The sequence below is a fragment of the Abramis brama genome, assembly GCF_963993115.1.
Source record: "Abramis brama genome assembly, chromosome: 1".
Classification (NCBI taxonomy): Eukaryota; Metazoa; Chordata; class Actinopteri; order Cypriniformes; family Leuciscidae; genus Abramis; species Abramis brama.
In genome coordinates this window covers 29805905-29820178 of record NC_139963.1, presented here as the reverse complement: position 1 = coordinate 29820178, position 14274 = coordinate 29805905, and the positions used below count along the sequence as shown (strand labels likewise).

General features: G+C 35.5%; 1 protein-coding gene across 1 annotated transcript; it reads left to right on the top strand.

The window, feature by feature from the left end:
- The first annotated feature begins 3571 nt into the window (after positions 1–3571).
- On the top strand, positions 3572–11805 carry gfap (glial fibrillary acidic protein). Its single transcript, XM_084115025.1, has 9 exons — positions 3572–4233; positions 7398–7458; positions 7531–7626; positions 7925–8086; positions 9167–9292; positions 9403–9623; positions 9704–9747; positions 9833–9918; positions 10638–11805. The coding sequence occupies exons 1-9, from the start codon at positions 3737–3739 to the stop codon at positions 10677–10679; spliced, it is 1335 nt and encodes a 444-aa protein (XP_083971151.1). The 5' UTR covers positions 3572–3736; the 3' UTR covers positions 10680–11805.
- The last annotated feature ends 2469 nt before the right edge of the window (positions 11806–14274 follow it).

Sequence of the window (14274 nt, the reverse complement as noted above, 5' to 3'; positions counted from 1 at the left end):
AAATAAAAATCTGCCTGCCTCTATGGGAATTTAACATAGGGGTGTACACACTTATGCACCATGTATTTTAAGGAAGAACATTTATTTATTTACGATACATTATTCATTCACAAAGAAAATTGGTGTCCTAAAAGGTTGGATTTTTCCTAATTTTTTAAATTAAGGCATTAAGTTCAATTTCCAAAATATGATTTTTTATTCCTCTTTTTAGTCAACTTTAGCATGGGTGTATTAACTTATGCATTGCACTGTATATATATATATATATATATATATATATATATATATATATATATTTATTTATTTTATTATTTAATTTTTTTAAACCGAGGCTCAGAGCTGTAGTTTTGCATAGCAGTGACGGGGTGAGGAGTACATGTCTCGGCACGTACCAGTGGCCTCAGTCCTGCAGAAGTTGGCAGATGTGGGGCAGGAAGTTATGACCTTGCAGTTGTCTTCCACACAGGTGAAGCACTGCAGGGAGAACGAAAGAGACACGACCACAAACAGATCATGAGGTACTGTGGAATTATATATGTAGAAAGACCAGAAGCAAGCAAGATATACACGGTTATTGTTGATTTTTTTCCTAACTATTTCAGTACAATAACAGTATGTTTAGCACAATCGTTTCAGACAACATTTCCAGGTTTACTTCATAGTTCTGAATTCCAATCCCATCACCAATACGATAAATCTCAGGTAATGGCCTATTCAGTATCTGTCTTTCAGCAGTTATAGAAGATAAACTCACCAGTAGTGCTGAAACAAAAAAAAATCCATGGCATTAAACCATTAGAAAATATGAATTGTGAACTGTAGCTTGAGGAGGAAATAAGGCACTAAAATTGAAATGAACTGCCTTTTATCCAAGGTGATAACTTCTTATTTACATTGTTTGATTTAACATTCAATGTTATAATTATAATGTTCTTACAGTATTAACCTTAAGCCAGCAGATTTGTAGTAAAAATCTGTTCTAAATCATAAATTCATAAATTCCAGTAGAGAGTATTTCAGACAAACAGGACAAACTACATTACAATTCTTAATGTTGCTGGGAAATATGATGTTAGGCCACACTGTAAAAAAATTGCTGTAGTTATGCAGCTGTTTGCCAGTAACTTACTGTAGATTTAAATTTATGTTATTTACTGGCAACAGTTTGTTCAAAGTTAAATGAACATTAAACATTAACAAGTCTTTGTCTTTACAGAATAAAACTATAAAATAACAACCTAATGCAAAGCATTCTGGGAACCAGAAATCTTCATCAACCTTTTTCTGTTTTTTTTCCTTCAGATTTTGGTTCCCAGAATGCTTTGCATGAGGCTGTTATTTTAGTTTTATTCTGTAAAGATAAAGACTTGTTAATGTTTAATGTTCATTTAACTTTGAGCAAACTGTTGCCAGTAAATAACATCAATTTAAATCTACAGTACGTTACTGGCAAGCAGCTGCCAGTAATACTGTAATTTCTACAGATTTTTTTTTACAGTGTAGGCTACTCTCTTCTTTCCCCAGTTTAGTCATTTTAATTTATAAAATATATACAATTTTATATATTTTAAATTAAATATTTAATATTTTTATATCTGCGTACATTACCATTTAAAAGCTTTGGGTTAGTAAGTTTTTTTTTGTTTTAAAAGAAATGTATACATTTTTACATTATATTGCAATTCATCCAAGAGCAATTAAGTAGCACAACTATTTTCAACATTAATAATAGTAATAAGAAATGTTTCTTGAGCAGCAAATCATCATATCTGAATGATTTCTGAAGGATCATGTGACCCTGAGGACTGGAGTAATGATGATGAAAATTCAGCTTTGATCACAGGAATAAATTACATTTTATAATATATTAAAGTAGAAAACAGTTAATTTAAATTGCAATAATATTTCACAATATTACTGTTTTTCTGTGTTTTTGATCAAATAAATGCAGCCTTGGTGGCCATAAGGGACTGCATTCGAAAATATTTAAATATATTATATTGTGTACAAAAAACCCCCAGCATACTTCCTCACACAACACAGACTGATATATTTAATGTGCAATTTCCTAAATATATGTTCACAAGTGTGCAAAGTTCTTTACACAATTTTCCCACTGACACATCTTCCCCCACTTTTCTTTGTGATTTTAGACAGCAGAAATGGACTAACATCTTCACATATACCCAACACTCACTGGACCTGACCGTCCACCCATAACAATCCTGCAATCTGCAGGTCATCAGTGTTGACTGCTGATGAGCTCATCCCCTAGAAATCTGTTTTGGTGGATGCGTTGTTTCAGTCTGGCTGTGAGTGTCTCTGCCACTGATACACTCCTCTATTGCTGACGAAGGCATAAGCCAAACCATTTGTGTCCTATATCTATTGCACTTCAGTAATACATAATGATGCAAAGCAAGTAGAGTGAGTCTTTGGTTCTTATGACTGGATGTTTCTTACATTTTTATATTTTTAGAAGATTTTTTATTGTATGTATGAATGAATGAATGAATGAATGAGTGAATGAGCAAAATGTCCAAACTACATTTTTTTTAAACATTTGTCAAATAAGCTTTTCAAGGCAAGATTTTCCTTAAATATTAGCTCACATTCTTTTGTTATCACAGTTATCGTATAAAGACTTGAAATACAGCAGATGGGATATATAGTCTAATTTCATGATGCTTTGATACGTTATTTTACTATTATTTATATACTTTTTTTTTTGGTCAGTTTTCAGAGGGTTTTTTTGTCATTTTATTAGGGAATTTGTCATAGTTTCTATTTTTTTATATTTCTATTTACCTTTAATTTATTTTTATTTCACATTTCTAAAGTTTTATCTAATATTTATATTTTATTTGATTTCAGCTTTATTTCCATTTATGAAAAGGATTTTTATTAATAGTTTTAATTTTAGTTAACAATAACAACAGTGGTTTTGACAGTGCTTTTTTTTTTTTTTTTTTAGCTTGACATCCCCTGGTCTCTATTAAGTTTTTAATTTTATGGCAGCTCAGGCATTTTTTCATAATATCTTCTTTCATTTTCCACAGAAAAATTAAGTCATACAGGTTTGGAATGACATGAGGATGAGAAAATGGTGACAGAATGTTGATTGTTGGGTAAACATTCCTTTTGATAGTTATACAATGTGAGTTGTGTAAAGCTGAATAAGTCAAATTATTCTGGTAAACATGAATCTGTGGTGCTGAAAAGTGTGTGTGTGATGTTCCGAGATCAGCACAAAAGAAAGCTTTCGACTCTATTTATAATGAAGATTTACGTAATCAACCCAGTGTTCTGTGACATCATTAAAATCCCTCTTGGAACGGCAGAAAAACTGTGACTAAGAACGAGAGGAACTTCAAATTATCTCAGAAGAGGTACAAAGCTGCACTTTATTATGGGGTGAGAGAGAGAATTGAAGTGACAGTCAAATATCAGTGCCATAACAGTCTGTCCCTGTGTGTATGTGTTCCAGCAGTGGCATGAATAGGATTTTCTCTGACTGGCTGTGTCCCCTCCCCACACACGGTGCACCCCACACCAGAGAGACAGACCGAATAGAGTGAAAAGAGGCAGTCAGGAGACTGGGTGGACAAGCACAAACAATTCCGGGCTCACATACACACCCCCTGGCCTTTGCCCTCCCCATTGGACCCCCTCTCTCTCCCCACCTTCTCTATAAAAACCCAAAGTTCACCCACACTTGGTCTCATTCTCCTCTGCCATGGAACCCCAGCGTGCTTTCTCATCCTACCGAAAGCGTTTCGGGACACCGGGCGGCTCCCCGTCCGTGGGGATCACCAGCCGCCTCAGCACGGGCCGCCTGTCCCTCCACAGCAGCCCGCGCCACCTCACCTCCAGCCCAGCCACCATGTCCACCTCACGCTTGTCCCTGGGCGGGGAGCGGCTGGACTTCTCGGTGGACTCCCTGCTGAAGGCCCAGTACCGGGAGACGCGCACCAATGAGAAGGTGGAGATGATGGGGCTGAACGACCGCTTCGCAAGCTACATCGAAAAAGTGCGCTTCTTGGAGCAGCAGAACAAGATGCTGGTGGCAGAACTGAACCAGCTGAGGGGGAAGGAGCCCAGTCGTCTGGGGGACATCTACCAGGAGGAGCTGAGGGAGCTTCGCAGACAGGTGGACGGACTCAACGCTGGGAAAGCCAGACTGGAGATAGAAAAGGACAACCTGGCCTCAGACCTGGCCACTCTTAAACATAGGTAAGGACAGATGTGTTACGCCCATTCAAAGGGCTCTCCCAGAGTTTTAAGCAAAGTGGATTTTCAATGCAACTTAAAAACAAAAACAAAACAAAAAAATGATAAATATTTTATATATTGCACCTTGTTTGTCTAAAACAGGGGGTTTCATACTAGTTTCAGGGGTCTGCAGAAATTTTGAGAGAAAAAAAAAAAAGTATTTTAACAGTAAGAAAAAAAACACGTGAAATTAAATATTATAGAGATGTATTTATATTCAATTATTTGAATATATATTGGGAATATATAAGAGATAGATAGATAGATAGATAGATAGATAGATAGATAGATAGATAGATAGATAGATAGATAGATAGATAGATAGATATTTTAGTTCAAAATGTTCACCAAACAATTCTATAGATAGATATTAAAAACACTTTATATATATTATATATATATATATATATATATATATATATATAATTAATTTTTTTTAAGCAATTTCACATATTTTTCTTTTTTCCTAAAAATTATATAAAAGGGAAGGGATAATGTTTTTTTTTTGTTGTTATAAACTTTCATCTTCAAGGTAACTTCTGATTATCCCAGTTGTCTTGTATTGACATTACCTTCACATTTATGCTATTGGCAGACACTTGAAAGCGATACAATTAATCAGTTAACTTTCAAAAATGCAAAGAAACCCAGTGAGGAATATATACCTTGATTTACTGGTGTCATGATGAAAACAATTGACAACACAAAGTTAAAACCACTCTAACCAGCTTGTCAGAGTAAATAGGGTGTACTTGATTAGATGTGTCTGGCTGGGGTGGAGGTGTCACGCATTCCAGGACATGCCAAGAAGAACGCTAAGAGCAACAGGAGAACAATGACACAAAAACAGCTCAATAGCCATGTCAGAGAAACACCATCTATTAACCTGCCCTTAAGTACAGCTGTCTTATGGGTGGATAATCTCTTAAAATTAAACAACTGCAGCGCCTTAAGCATTTTTCCAGATCACTGCCAAAACTACAATGTTACTAGTGAATTTATAGCACCCAAACCCATTTTCAATGAGAGGCTCTCCATTTCGTGCTCCCATTCAATCCCACACTGCCTTTTTTTTTTTTTTTACTAAAGCCTGATCCACTGAGCCCTATGGGGGCAGGGAGGGGCACAATACCTCAGCACAGCTTCCACAAAGGCTGAACCCACCCAGTGCAGATGCCCTGTTGTTAGGTATGAGAGAGAAGAACCATTTTTCAATCAAGTTCCAAACCCTCAACTTTAAACTCATTGGAATCATCGATCTTATAAAATAGAACAGACATGAGAATGTATATGTTTTTATATAAAATGTCACTTGTAATTCTCTATTTAATTCCTTGTTAATATTTGATGGAACATCAGTAATAGAAAAATACAATTTTATTCATGGACCATGGTAACAAAAAAAAGTGAAGTTGCATTAGGTCTGAGTGATGTATCTGAATTCAAGGTGATTATTTTTGATGTACATATTTATTTGTATGCTCATACTAGGCACTATTTATTTGGAATTGTTTGGATTGATGTATATTGGACTGCTTGTGTCAGGTGTAGCTGCTCAGTTTAGAAGAATATGAAAGGGTGTGCATGTACTCCACCCCGTGGGAAAGAGTGGCTGTTGCAGTGTGTGTGAGAGCAGTTAATGATGCATGAGTGATCCATTGAACCCTGTCCTGCCCCCTCCTGCAGGTCTCACCACACCACATAGGTCCCCTCCACTGGGAGCCTTTCATTGCAGCTGTCATGACTGATTTATCACAAATAACTATTTAGGAATTTTGGGAAATAACATTCATGTCATCACAGATAGCAGAGCATTAACTGTATTGTTTTTTTGTTTGTTTGTGTTTTTTAAAGAGAAGTTTTATAGGGAGACATTTTTACAGGGATTATTGTAACGTGGGTTAATTGCAACACTTCCAAATTCTCCAATCAGGAACAAGTTATAAATCACCTGATTAACTTCACACATGCTTGGTTTATGTGAAAACGAAGAGCCCTGTGGAGAAAACAGCAGATTTTAGAGCAGAACAAGTTTTTTTGATGTAAGAAACTTTTTTTAACTTACTTTATTTTTGTTATGGATATTTCTGCGTTGTAGTTAAACTCATCAAAGTTAAATTATGTTTATTGTGTGTCTGTGTAGATATTTTTCATGCAAGTTGTTAGTGCTAATGTTTTGGCTGTTAGCTGGAAGGTGAGCTAGTTCATGGACTCTGGGTTAGTTGTAACATCATTGAAGCCTACCACAAGTACATTTTTAGTTGTATTTATGTTTTTTGTTTTAATTCTATATGTCTAGGTTAGGATAGTCCAAACTCAGTTCTGGAGGGTAACTGTTCTGCAACCATTCCAGACAGTCTGTGTCAGTTTTCATGTGGGAACATTCAATCTTTCTGCAGGTTATCGTTAGTAGGTGGCGACAAGTGACTGTCTTTATAAGTGAGTCATTGGCACTGTGAGATCAATATAGCTTGCTGGGAATGCTGCTTAAGTGAAGGCTTCAAAAAAGTGAATAAACATCACAATTTTTATAACTAGAACCCAACCTTTCTAAAAAAAAACAAGTAATAAAAACTCGGTGAGTGTTTTAGCGCAATTTTCTCACCTCATGGGATCACAACACTAAGAGATAGTAAATCTTTTCCTGGATTTTTTTTGTGCGTTCCCGAGATTAGACCTTCCTTAACATTTTCCGGGGGAAAATTGCGCTAAAAACGTTTAAGAGGGAAAATAAGCAATCAACAAATACCCACGCACACCTGCAGGTGATAGATGCATAGGGGAAAAAGATAAAAAAACAAGTCAGAAATCAAAACTGTAAAAAAAAAAAAAATCCTGTACACTATCAATACTTGCAGATGTATAAAAATAGCTGTATTCACTTTTTTTTTAAACGCGTATTAAAATAGTTTTATTCACGTTTCGGTCCCATGACCTTCATCAGGAATATACCTGATGGAGGGAAAATAAGAAAATACACCAATGCTTGGGTCTGGGGTTATTTTGGTCACAAATCTTGAATATGTGGTTTTACAGTTGTTTGTTGAACTTAGGATAGAATCCTTTTTAGGTTGAAGTTCACTTTAGGAATGGTAACTCTGTTTTTTTTTTAATCCATTTTCCAGACTTCAAGATGAAACTGCCCTACGACAAGAGGCAGAAAATAACCTCAACACCTTCAGACAAGTAAGAAACAATCCATTCCCGTCTCATTCACGAGTTAGCTATTGCTGTCATGAATCTCACTTTTGATTCCAGGAAGTGGATGAAGCGGCTCTGAACCGTGTACAGCTGGAGAGGAAGATTGATGCTCTGCAGGATGAGATCAATTTCCTGAAGAAGGTCCACGAGGAGGTTTGTTATCTCTCCCACTCTCTCCTCACTACCTCCATCTGTTCAGTTCTTCCCCGTCTCTTAGATTTTACTCCATATCCGTCTCAAATCTGTTCATTTAATATGGCTATTTGTAGCTTTAATGGATTTTGATGACTTTGACTGAACAAACAGATTCACAATTTCATCGCTTGCAAAATGACAGCATGGACAGTAAAAATCAGACTTGATCGGACACCGTGCTGTAAAAAAACCCCATCATATTCCCTCACCTGGAAACTTCTCTAACGCGTTCTATCCTCTTTCTTCCTCTGTGTAGGAGATGAGAGAGCTGCACGAGCAGCTGATGGCCCAACAGGTTCATGTGGATCTGGATGTGTCTAAGCCAGACTTAACCACTGCCCTGAAGGAGATCAGAGCTCAGTTTGAGACCATGGCCACCTCCAATATGCAGGAGACTGAGGAGTGGTATCGCTCAAAGGTTACATGAACACTCACGCATGCATTCCCCTTAGTGGATTTTCTCTTTTAGAGGAACATTTTATTTATAATATTATATAATAGATTTTATAGTTATAGACTATAGTTATAAACAAATACATTACAATTTATATTATAAAATCACCCACTATAAAATCAGATTTTTCAAAGTTGTGAATAAAACAAAGATTATTGGAGTGTGTTTTACAAGAAAATACTATTTCAGTCTTCAAAATTTAATGTTTAATGTTATTTCAAAGTTATTTCTTTGTAATTAATTGTGAAATTTACTAGCAATTGCTGAGTGAAAATTGTTTCTACACCAATGACGTGTGTGGCAATATTATACAAATTAAGAATTCATTCCCTCATTTTATTAATTCATTCCATCATTTGAGTTAAATTGTGGACATGAATTAAGAATTTGTTTCCTTGTTTTACTAAATCATGGCCACATTGTAATGATTCATTCCCTTGTTTTAGTTCAATCAAAATGAGGGAGCGAATTAGTACAACGTGGCCACGATTTACTAAAAAGATGGAACAAATTCATAATTTGTGGGAACAAATTACCAGTCAGAAACATTAAGGCTGCATTTATTTGGTCAAAAATACAGTAAAAACAGTATTACTGTGAAATATTATTACAATTTAAATTAAATAGTTTCTGTTGTAATATATTATAAAATGTAATTTATTCCTTTAATGGTAAAGTTGAATTTTCAGCATCATTACTCCAGTCTTGAGTGTCACATGATCCTTCAGAAGTCATTCTAAAATCATTTCTTATTATTATTAATGATGCTTAAAATATATATATTTTTTTTAATATATATACAATATATTACAACAGAAACCATTTAATTTAAATTGTAATAATATTTTGCAGTATTACTGTTTTTACTGCATTCTTTTATCAAATAAATGCAGCCTTGGTGATATATATATATATATATATATAATTTTTTATTTTATTTTTTTGTCCACATGTCATGTGCGGGGCTTCGTATTTTAGTATATTACTATAAATAAATAAGTAAATAAATAAATAAATAAATAAGAAAAAAATGTATTTTATTAGTTTGCTGATCTGACTGATGCAGCCAATCGGAACGGAGAGGCTCTGAGACAAGCTAAGCAGGAGGCCAATGAGTATCGTCGGCAGATTCAGGGCATGACCTGTGACCTGGAATCTCTTCGTGGGACTGTAAGTGTTTCATTTCACCTGCCACCAAACTTATTAAGAACAACAAAAATTTCAGTCATGACTGTAGACCACAGTACTTGACAGCATTAAAATCCTCTGAAATCTTTAAGAACGAGTCCCTGGAGCGTCAGCTGCGAGAGATGGAGGAACGTTTCGCCATGGAGACGGCCGGTTACCAGGACACCGTGGCTCATCTGGAGGACGAGATCCACATGCTGAAGGATGAGATGGCCAGACACTTGCAGGAGTACCAGGACCTACTCAATGTAAAACTGGCCCTGGACATTGAGATTGCCACCTACAGGAAGCTGCTCGAAGGAGAAGAGAGCAGGTGAGGAGAGAAATGGCATGAACCACATTGATTAAATGAATTCAAATATGATTCAATTAATATTCTCCCACCTCTTCTAGAATCACTGTTCCCGTGCAGAACTTCACCAACTTACAGTTTAGAGGTGAGTAATTCATCATCCAGTTGTTGATTACAGCTTGATTTAAATTTCTCTATTTAATCATGTGTGTGTGTGTGTGTGTTGCTAGACACCAGCATGGACACTAAGCTGACTCCTGAGGCACATGTGAAGAGGAGCATAGTTGTGCGAACTGTTGAGACTCGTGACGGAGAGGTAAACACGCTGCTAGGGGACGCTGTGCATCAACCTTTAAAAATACCCATTCCAAGTTTTTGAAATCCACTTCACATGAATGCACTTCGACATAATCTATCTCTATCTATAACTATCTCTCTCACAGCACAATGGAATAATTGATCATTTTGTTTATTTATTGATTCGTTCATTCTATCTTTCATACATTGCATTAGAGCAGAGGAACCAAAAAAAAAAAAAAAACGTAATTGAGGGTCATGGGCCAAACGTAAATGTTGCATTATATCCATTTATGTAAAAGTTTAGATATTTTTTTGGTAACACTTTACAATAAGGTCCCGTTTGTTAACGTTAGCTCCAATGGACAGTAAAGCCTTTTAAATAATATTAACAGATACAACTTCGATACAAAACAGATACAAACAAATAGCATATACAAAATGTTGAAATGTACATTAAGTGAAATTAATAAATACTTTAGAATTATTTTTCATTGTTAGTGCATGTTAACTAATGTTAACAAATGGAATCTTGTAAAGTGTAACCATTTAAAAAAAATCTAATTCATTAATATTCTGTACACTTCAAAGCAAAAATAAAACAAAAAAGTTCATCATGGGCCAACTTTACCCTGCGGGCCCTGGTTTGGGCATCTGAATTGTTCATTTATCTGTTTAATTTTGTTGCTGTGTTTTCTGTTTCAGCTAAAACTAACCTGTGCAATCTCTCTTTCACAGATCATTAAAGAGTCCACTACGGAGAGGAAGGATCTGCCGTAATCAGTTTTAGACACTGGATCGGCTGCAACTGAAGAGCTCCTTCACTAATGCTGCGGTCAAATATGTGATTTCTCGCCAACTTGCCCGCTTATTTTCTCCTAGTGTCTATAGTTCCTGGGTGGGAACTATATTCAACTGCATTAACAACAATAAGCGATACACAACTCTTTCTCTTCCTGGGCTTCTCTCTTTACTGTATCTGTGTCTTTTGTGGCAAAGAGTATTAGCATGACAGTAGACTAGTTTATCGCCGATTGTGCCATAAAAAGTCATGGTTGGAAAGATGAAAGTAGAAAGTAGAAAATGATGTTGCTAGTGGTCAGAGCGGGTACATGGGGATTATAGTTTTTTGTCAAGCACAAACTGTAGAGATTTTGTTCTGAAATGTATTGTAGTCTTTAAGGATTATGTACTAGATGAAGAAGTGGTTTTTGAATCGGAATGGTCAGTGTTAAAGTGAGGCCGAAGGGAACTATAACAGCAAGATCTTTGTGAGAGTTTTAAAGGGATGATGGATTTTGTCAGCGGTGCTATGCATATTTTCCTCCTTCACTGTGTATGCACAATGTTTTTGCACAGTAGCTAACTCATCTCTTTGGACCCAGGTTAAAATGCTTTAAATTGCTTGTTGACTTGATTGACCTATAGAAAACATATTAATTGTACATTTTAATCAATAAAAAAAAAAACATTATCTTACTAAATTCATTATAAGCATCTAACATAGTGTTACCCATCATATGAACAGATGACTTAATGGAGTTTTGCGACTGATACCTTGTTATATTTTTTTTAAGATGCAGTCATATTTACCATTCATTCCAGAAGGAATACACACAATCAGGTTTCCTGTGCAGATTACGCTCATGATTGTAAATTATCTGCACTGACCAACAAAAAGCTACTTGGTTTGAAAATGACTTCTGTGTAAGATTTATCGACAATTCTGGATCTTTTTTTTTTTGCATGCACAATTTTGCTAATGTGACCACCTTTACTGTGAGATAATACTGGCAGGTAATGTTTTCAACCGAGGAGGGCTAACTTTCTCACTACTCTTGCATACTGAATTGGATGTCACTGTATCGTGGTGACTAACATTAATAGTAATAAAAAATAATTTTTATTCTGTAGTGTCTTGTGTCTGCTTATAGAAGAGGACTTCTCAACAAAACAGCATAATCATTGCAGCTGATGCATTCTGAGTGTTTAATAAAGACTCAAAAGTGAATGAAATAGGAAGTGACATGTGAACATGTCAAGGGGGCAGAAGGTTTGAGTGACAGGCGTGTGTGACAGGGTCACTGACAGAGTGCGGATCCCAAGCATGGTAAGAGGGAATTACACGTCTTTGTCAGGGTATTATTATTATTATTATTATTTATTTTTTGCCCTTTATTTAACCAGATAACTTTCTGAGATTAAAAATCTATTTTATAGAAGTGCATGGCCAAGATGAGCAGCACAACATTATCAAAAAATAAAATAAAATAATAATAATAATAATAAAAGAAGAAAAACAAAACAAAACATGACAATAAAACATATTATCAAAACAATTAAAAACATGTACAAATTGTTTCTTCCTTTAACAGCTCACTAAGGAAAGATCTACAAATATTCATTGACACCAGGGTCTGTAATTTCAGGTCATTTTGTAAAAAGTTCCAATCACTGGGTGCGGCGTATCGAAAAGCTTGTTGTCCAAATTCAGTCCGGGCGAGTGGAATTGAGAGGGTATACAAATGAATAAACTCCAACAGGTGTGTGTTGGGTAAGAGAGCAAAGATATAGAGGCAATAGACCCAAAATTGATTTATAAATAAACAGGTACCAATGTTTACATCTGCGTATTGATAATGACGACCAACCAACTCTGTTGTACATATAACAGTGGTGAGTATTGTATTTACAATTTAGTATAAACCTAAGTGCACAATGATACAACGTATCCAAAGAGCTTAAAGGTTTAGTAGTTGCCAATTTATACAAAATATCCCCATAATCAATGACTGGCATAAAAGTGACCAAAACTAGTATTATTTTTGCCTCAAATAAAAAACATGATTTAATTATAATAAAATCCCAGCTTTATTTTTAATTTAGTCCTTAATTGATTATTAACAATGTTGACAGGACAGAGTTAGGTTACTGTAGAAGTAGAACTAGGTTTGCTTTTATTTATGGTCTCAATGCCTTGGATATCAAGATAATGAATCCTTCCCCGTTGTAATGAAATTCAAAACCAAAGAACATTCTCAACCTGAAATATTTTCACAGGTTTACAATGTGAAAAATCTCACCTACACGTAGCCTACATAACAGCATGTTTTTTGGGACCATATAAAGTGACATACTCATTCTGGGTCAACAAAAGGCAGTATGATGTATGATGTATTCAATATTCACTGGCAGAAGGAAGAATTAATATTATAAACACATCACTCATTTCATTACTTTACTCATAATTTGGGGTCAAATGATCCTTAAAGGTGGGGTATGTGATTCTCTTTTTTGTCCATTTTTTCAAAATCACTTGAAATCCTATTCCTAACCCACTTACAGCCACTGAGTTAGAAGCACTGAAATGAAAATTAAGCAATTTAATCATCTGTGGAACGGGCAGGACTCGAAAAACTCCAGCCAATCATTTCCAAGACCACCTAGAATCATTGGACAGTAAGTTCGTCAATCAAACGGTCGTACCCCCTCCCCCCATCCCCCTCCCATCCATTGCACGTCTAATGGGTGGAATCAGGGCCAGCGTTGGAGGAAAGAAGGTAGGACCATTTGAGTTGTGTATTTTCAAAAATCTGCCGGCCGTTTTGCAAATCCCATACCCTACCTTTAATGACGTTAAAATCAAAGCAGTGAGATTAAAATGCATAAATTAAAGGTGACAGCATTCTGAACAAAAATGTTCTTCTAACCTATTAATGTTTTGTATTTTCTTTGTTGTCAAATTGCATTGGGTATGCTAAATTATCTAATGGTAACCTACAAAAATGAATAAAGATTATGAACTATGCAGATAAAGAGAGAATATATTTTTGCTTTCTTAGTGGCACAGCAAGTTAGAGCAGACTAATGGTTATATTGAGGTGAACATGCATCGACATGCAACTTAAAGTTCAATAAGTGAGTCATTGGTATTGGTATTGATTCAGCAGCTGCTCTGATGGATTCAGACTGATTCAAACTGGTAATGTGAGTTTGTCAGTCAAACGCATAAACATAAGCATAAGCATAAACGAAGCAATTTGTTTGTGAATCGGCCTGCATGGGCCTCACTATATGCGTGTTTTTGCATGCTGCGCACGTTCTTCTTTTGGAAAGTTGCGGAAATGCATTTTTTTTTTTTTTGTGATATTTCGTATCTTGTCATTGTTTAATACTGATATTTTGGTGGTTATTCTACTTGTCTCAAATTGTATTGTTTATGTATGGTAATTAATTACTAAACTTTTATTTTAAAAATGTAACTCGTAAATGTGAAATGGGTCCATTCTCACACTTTTGAAACCCCCTGTTCCAAATGGACAGAAACTGGACTTGATAATCCAGACCCCATGTGTATTTAGAAGACCTATGCTGA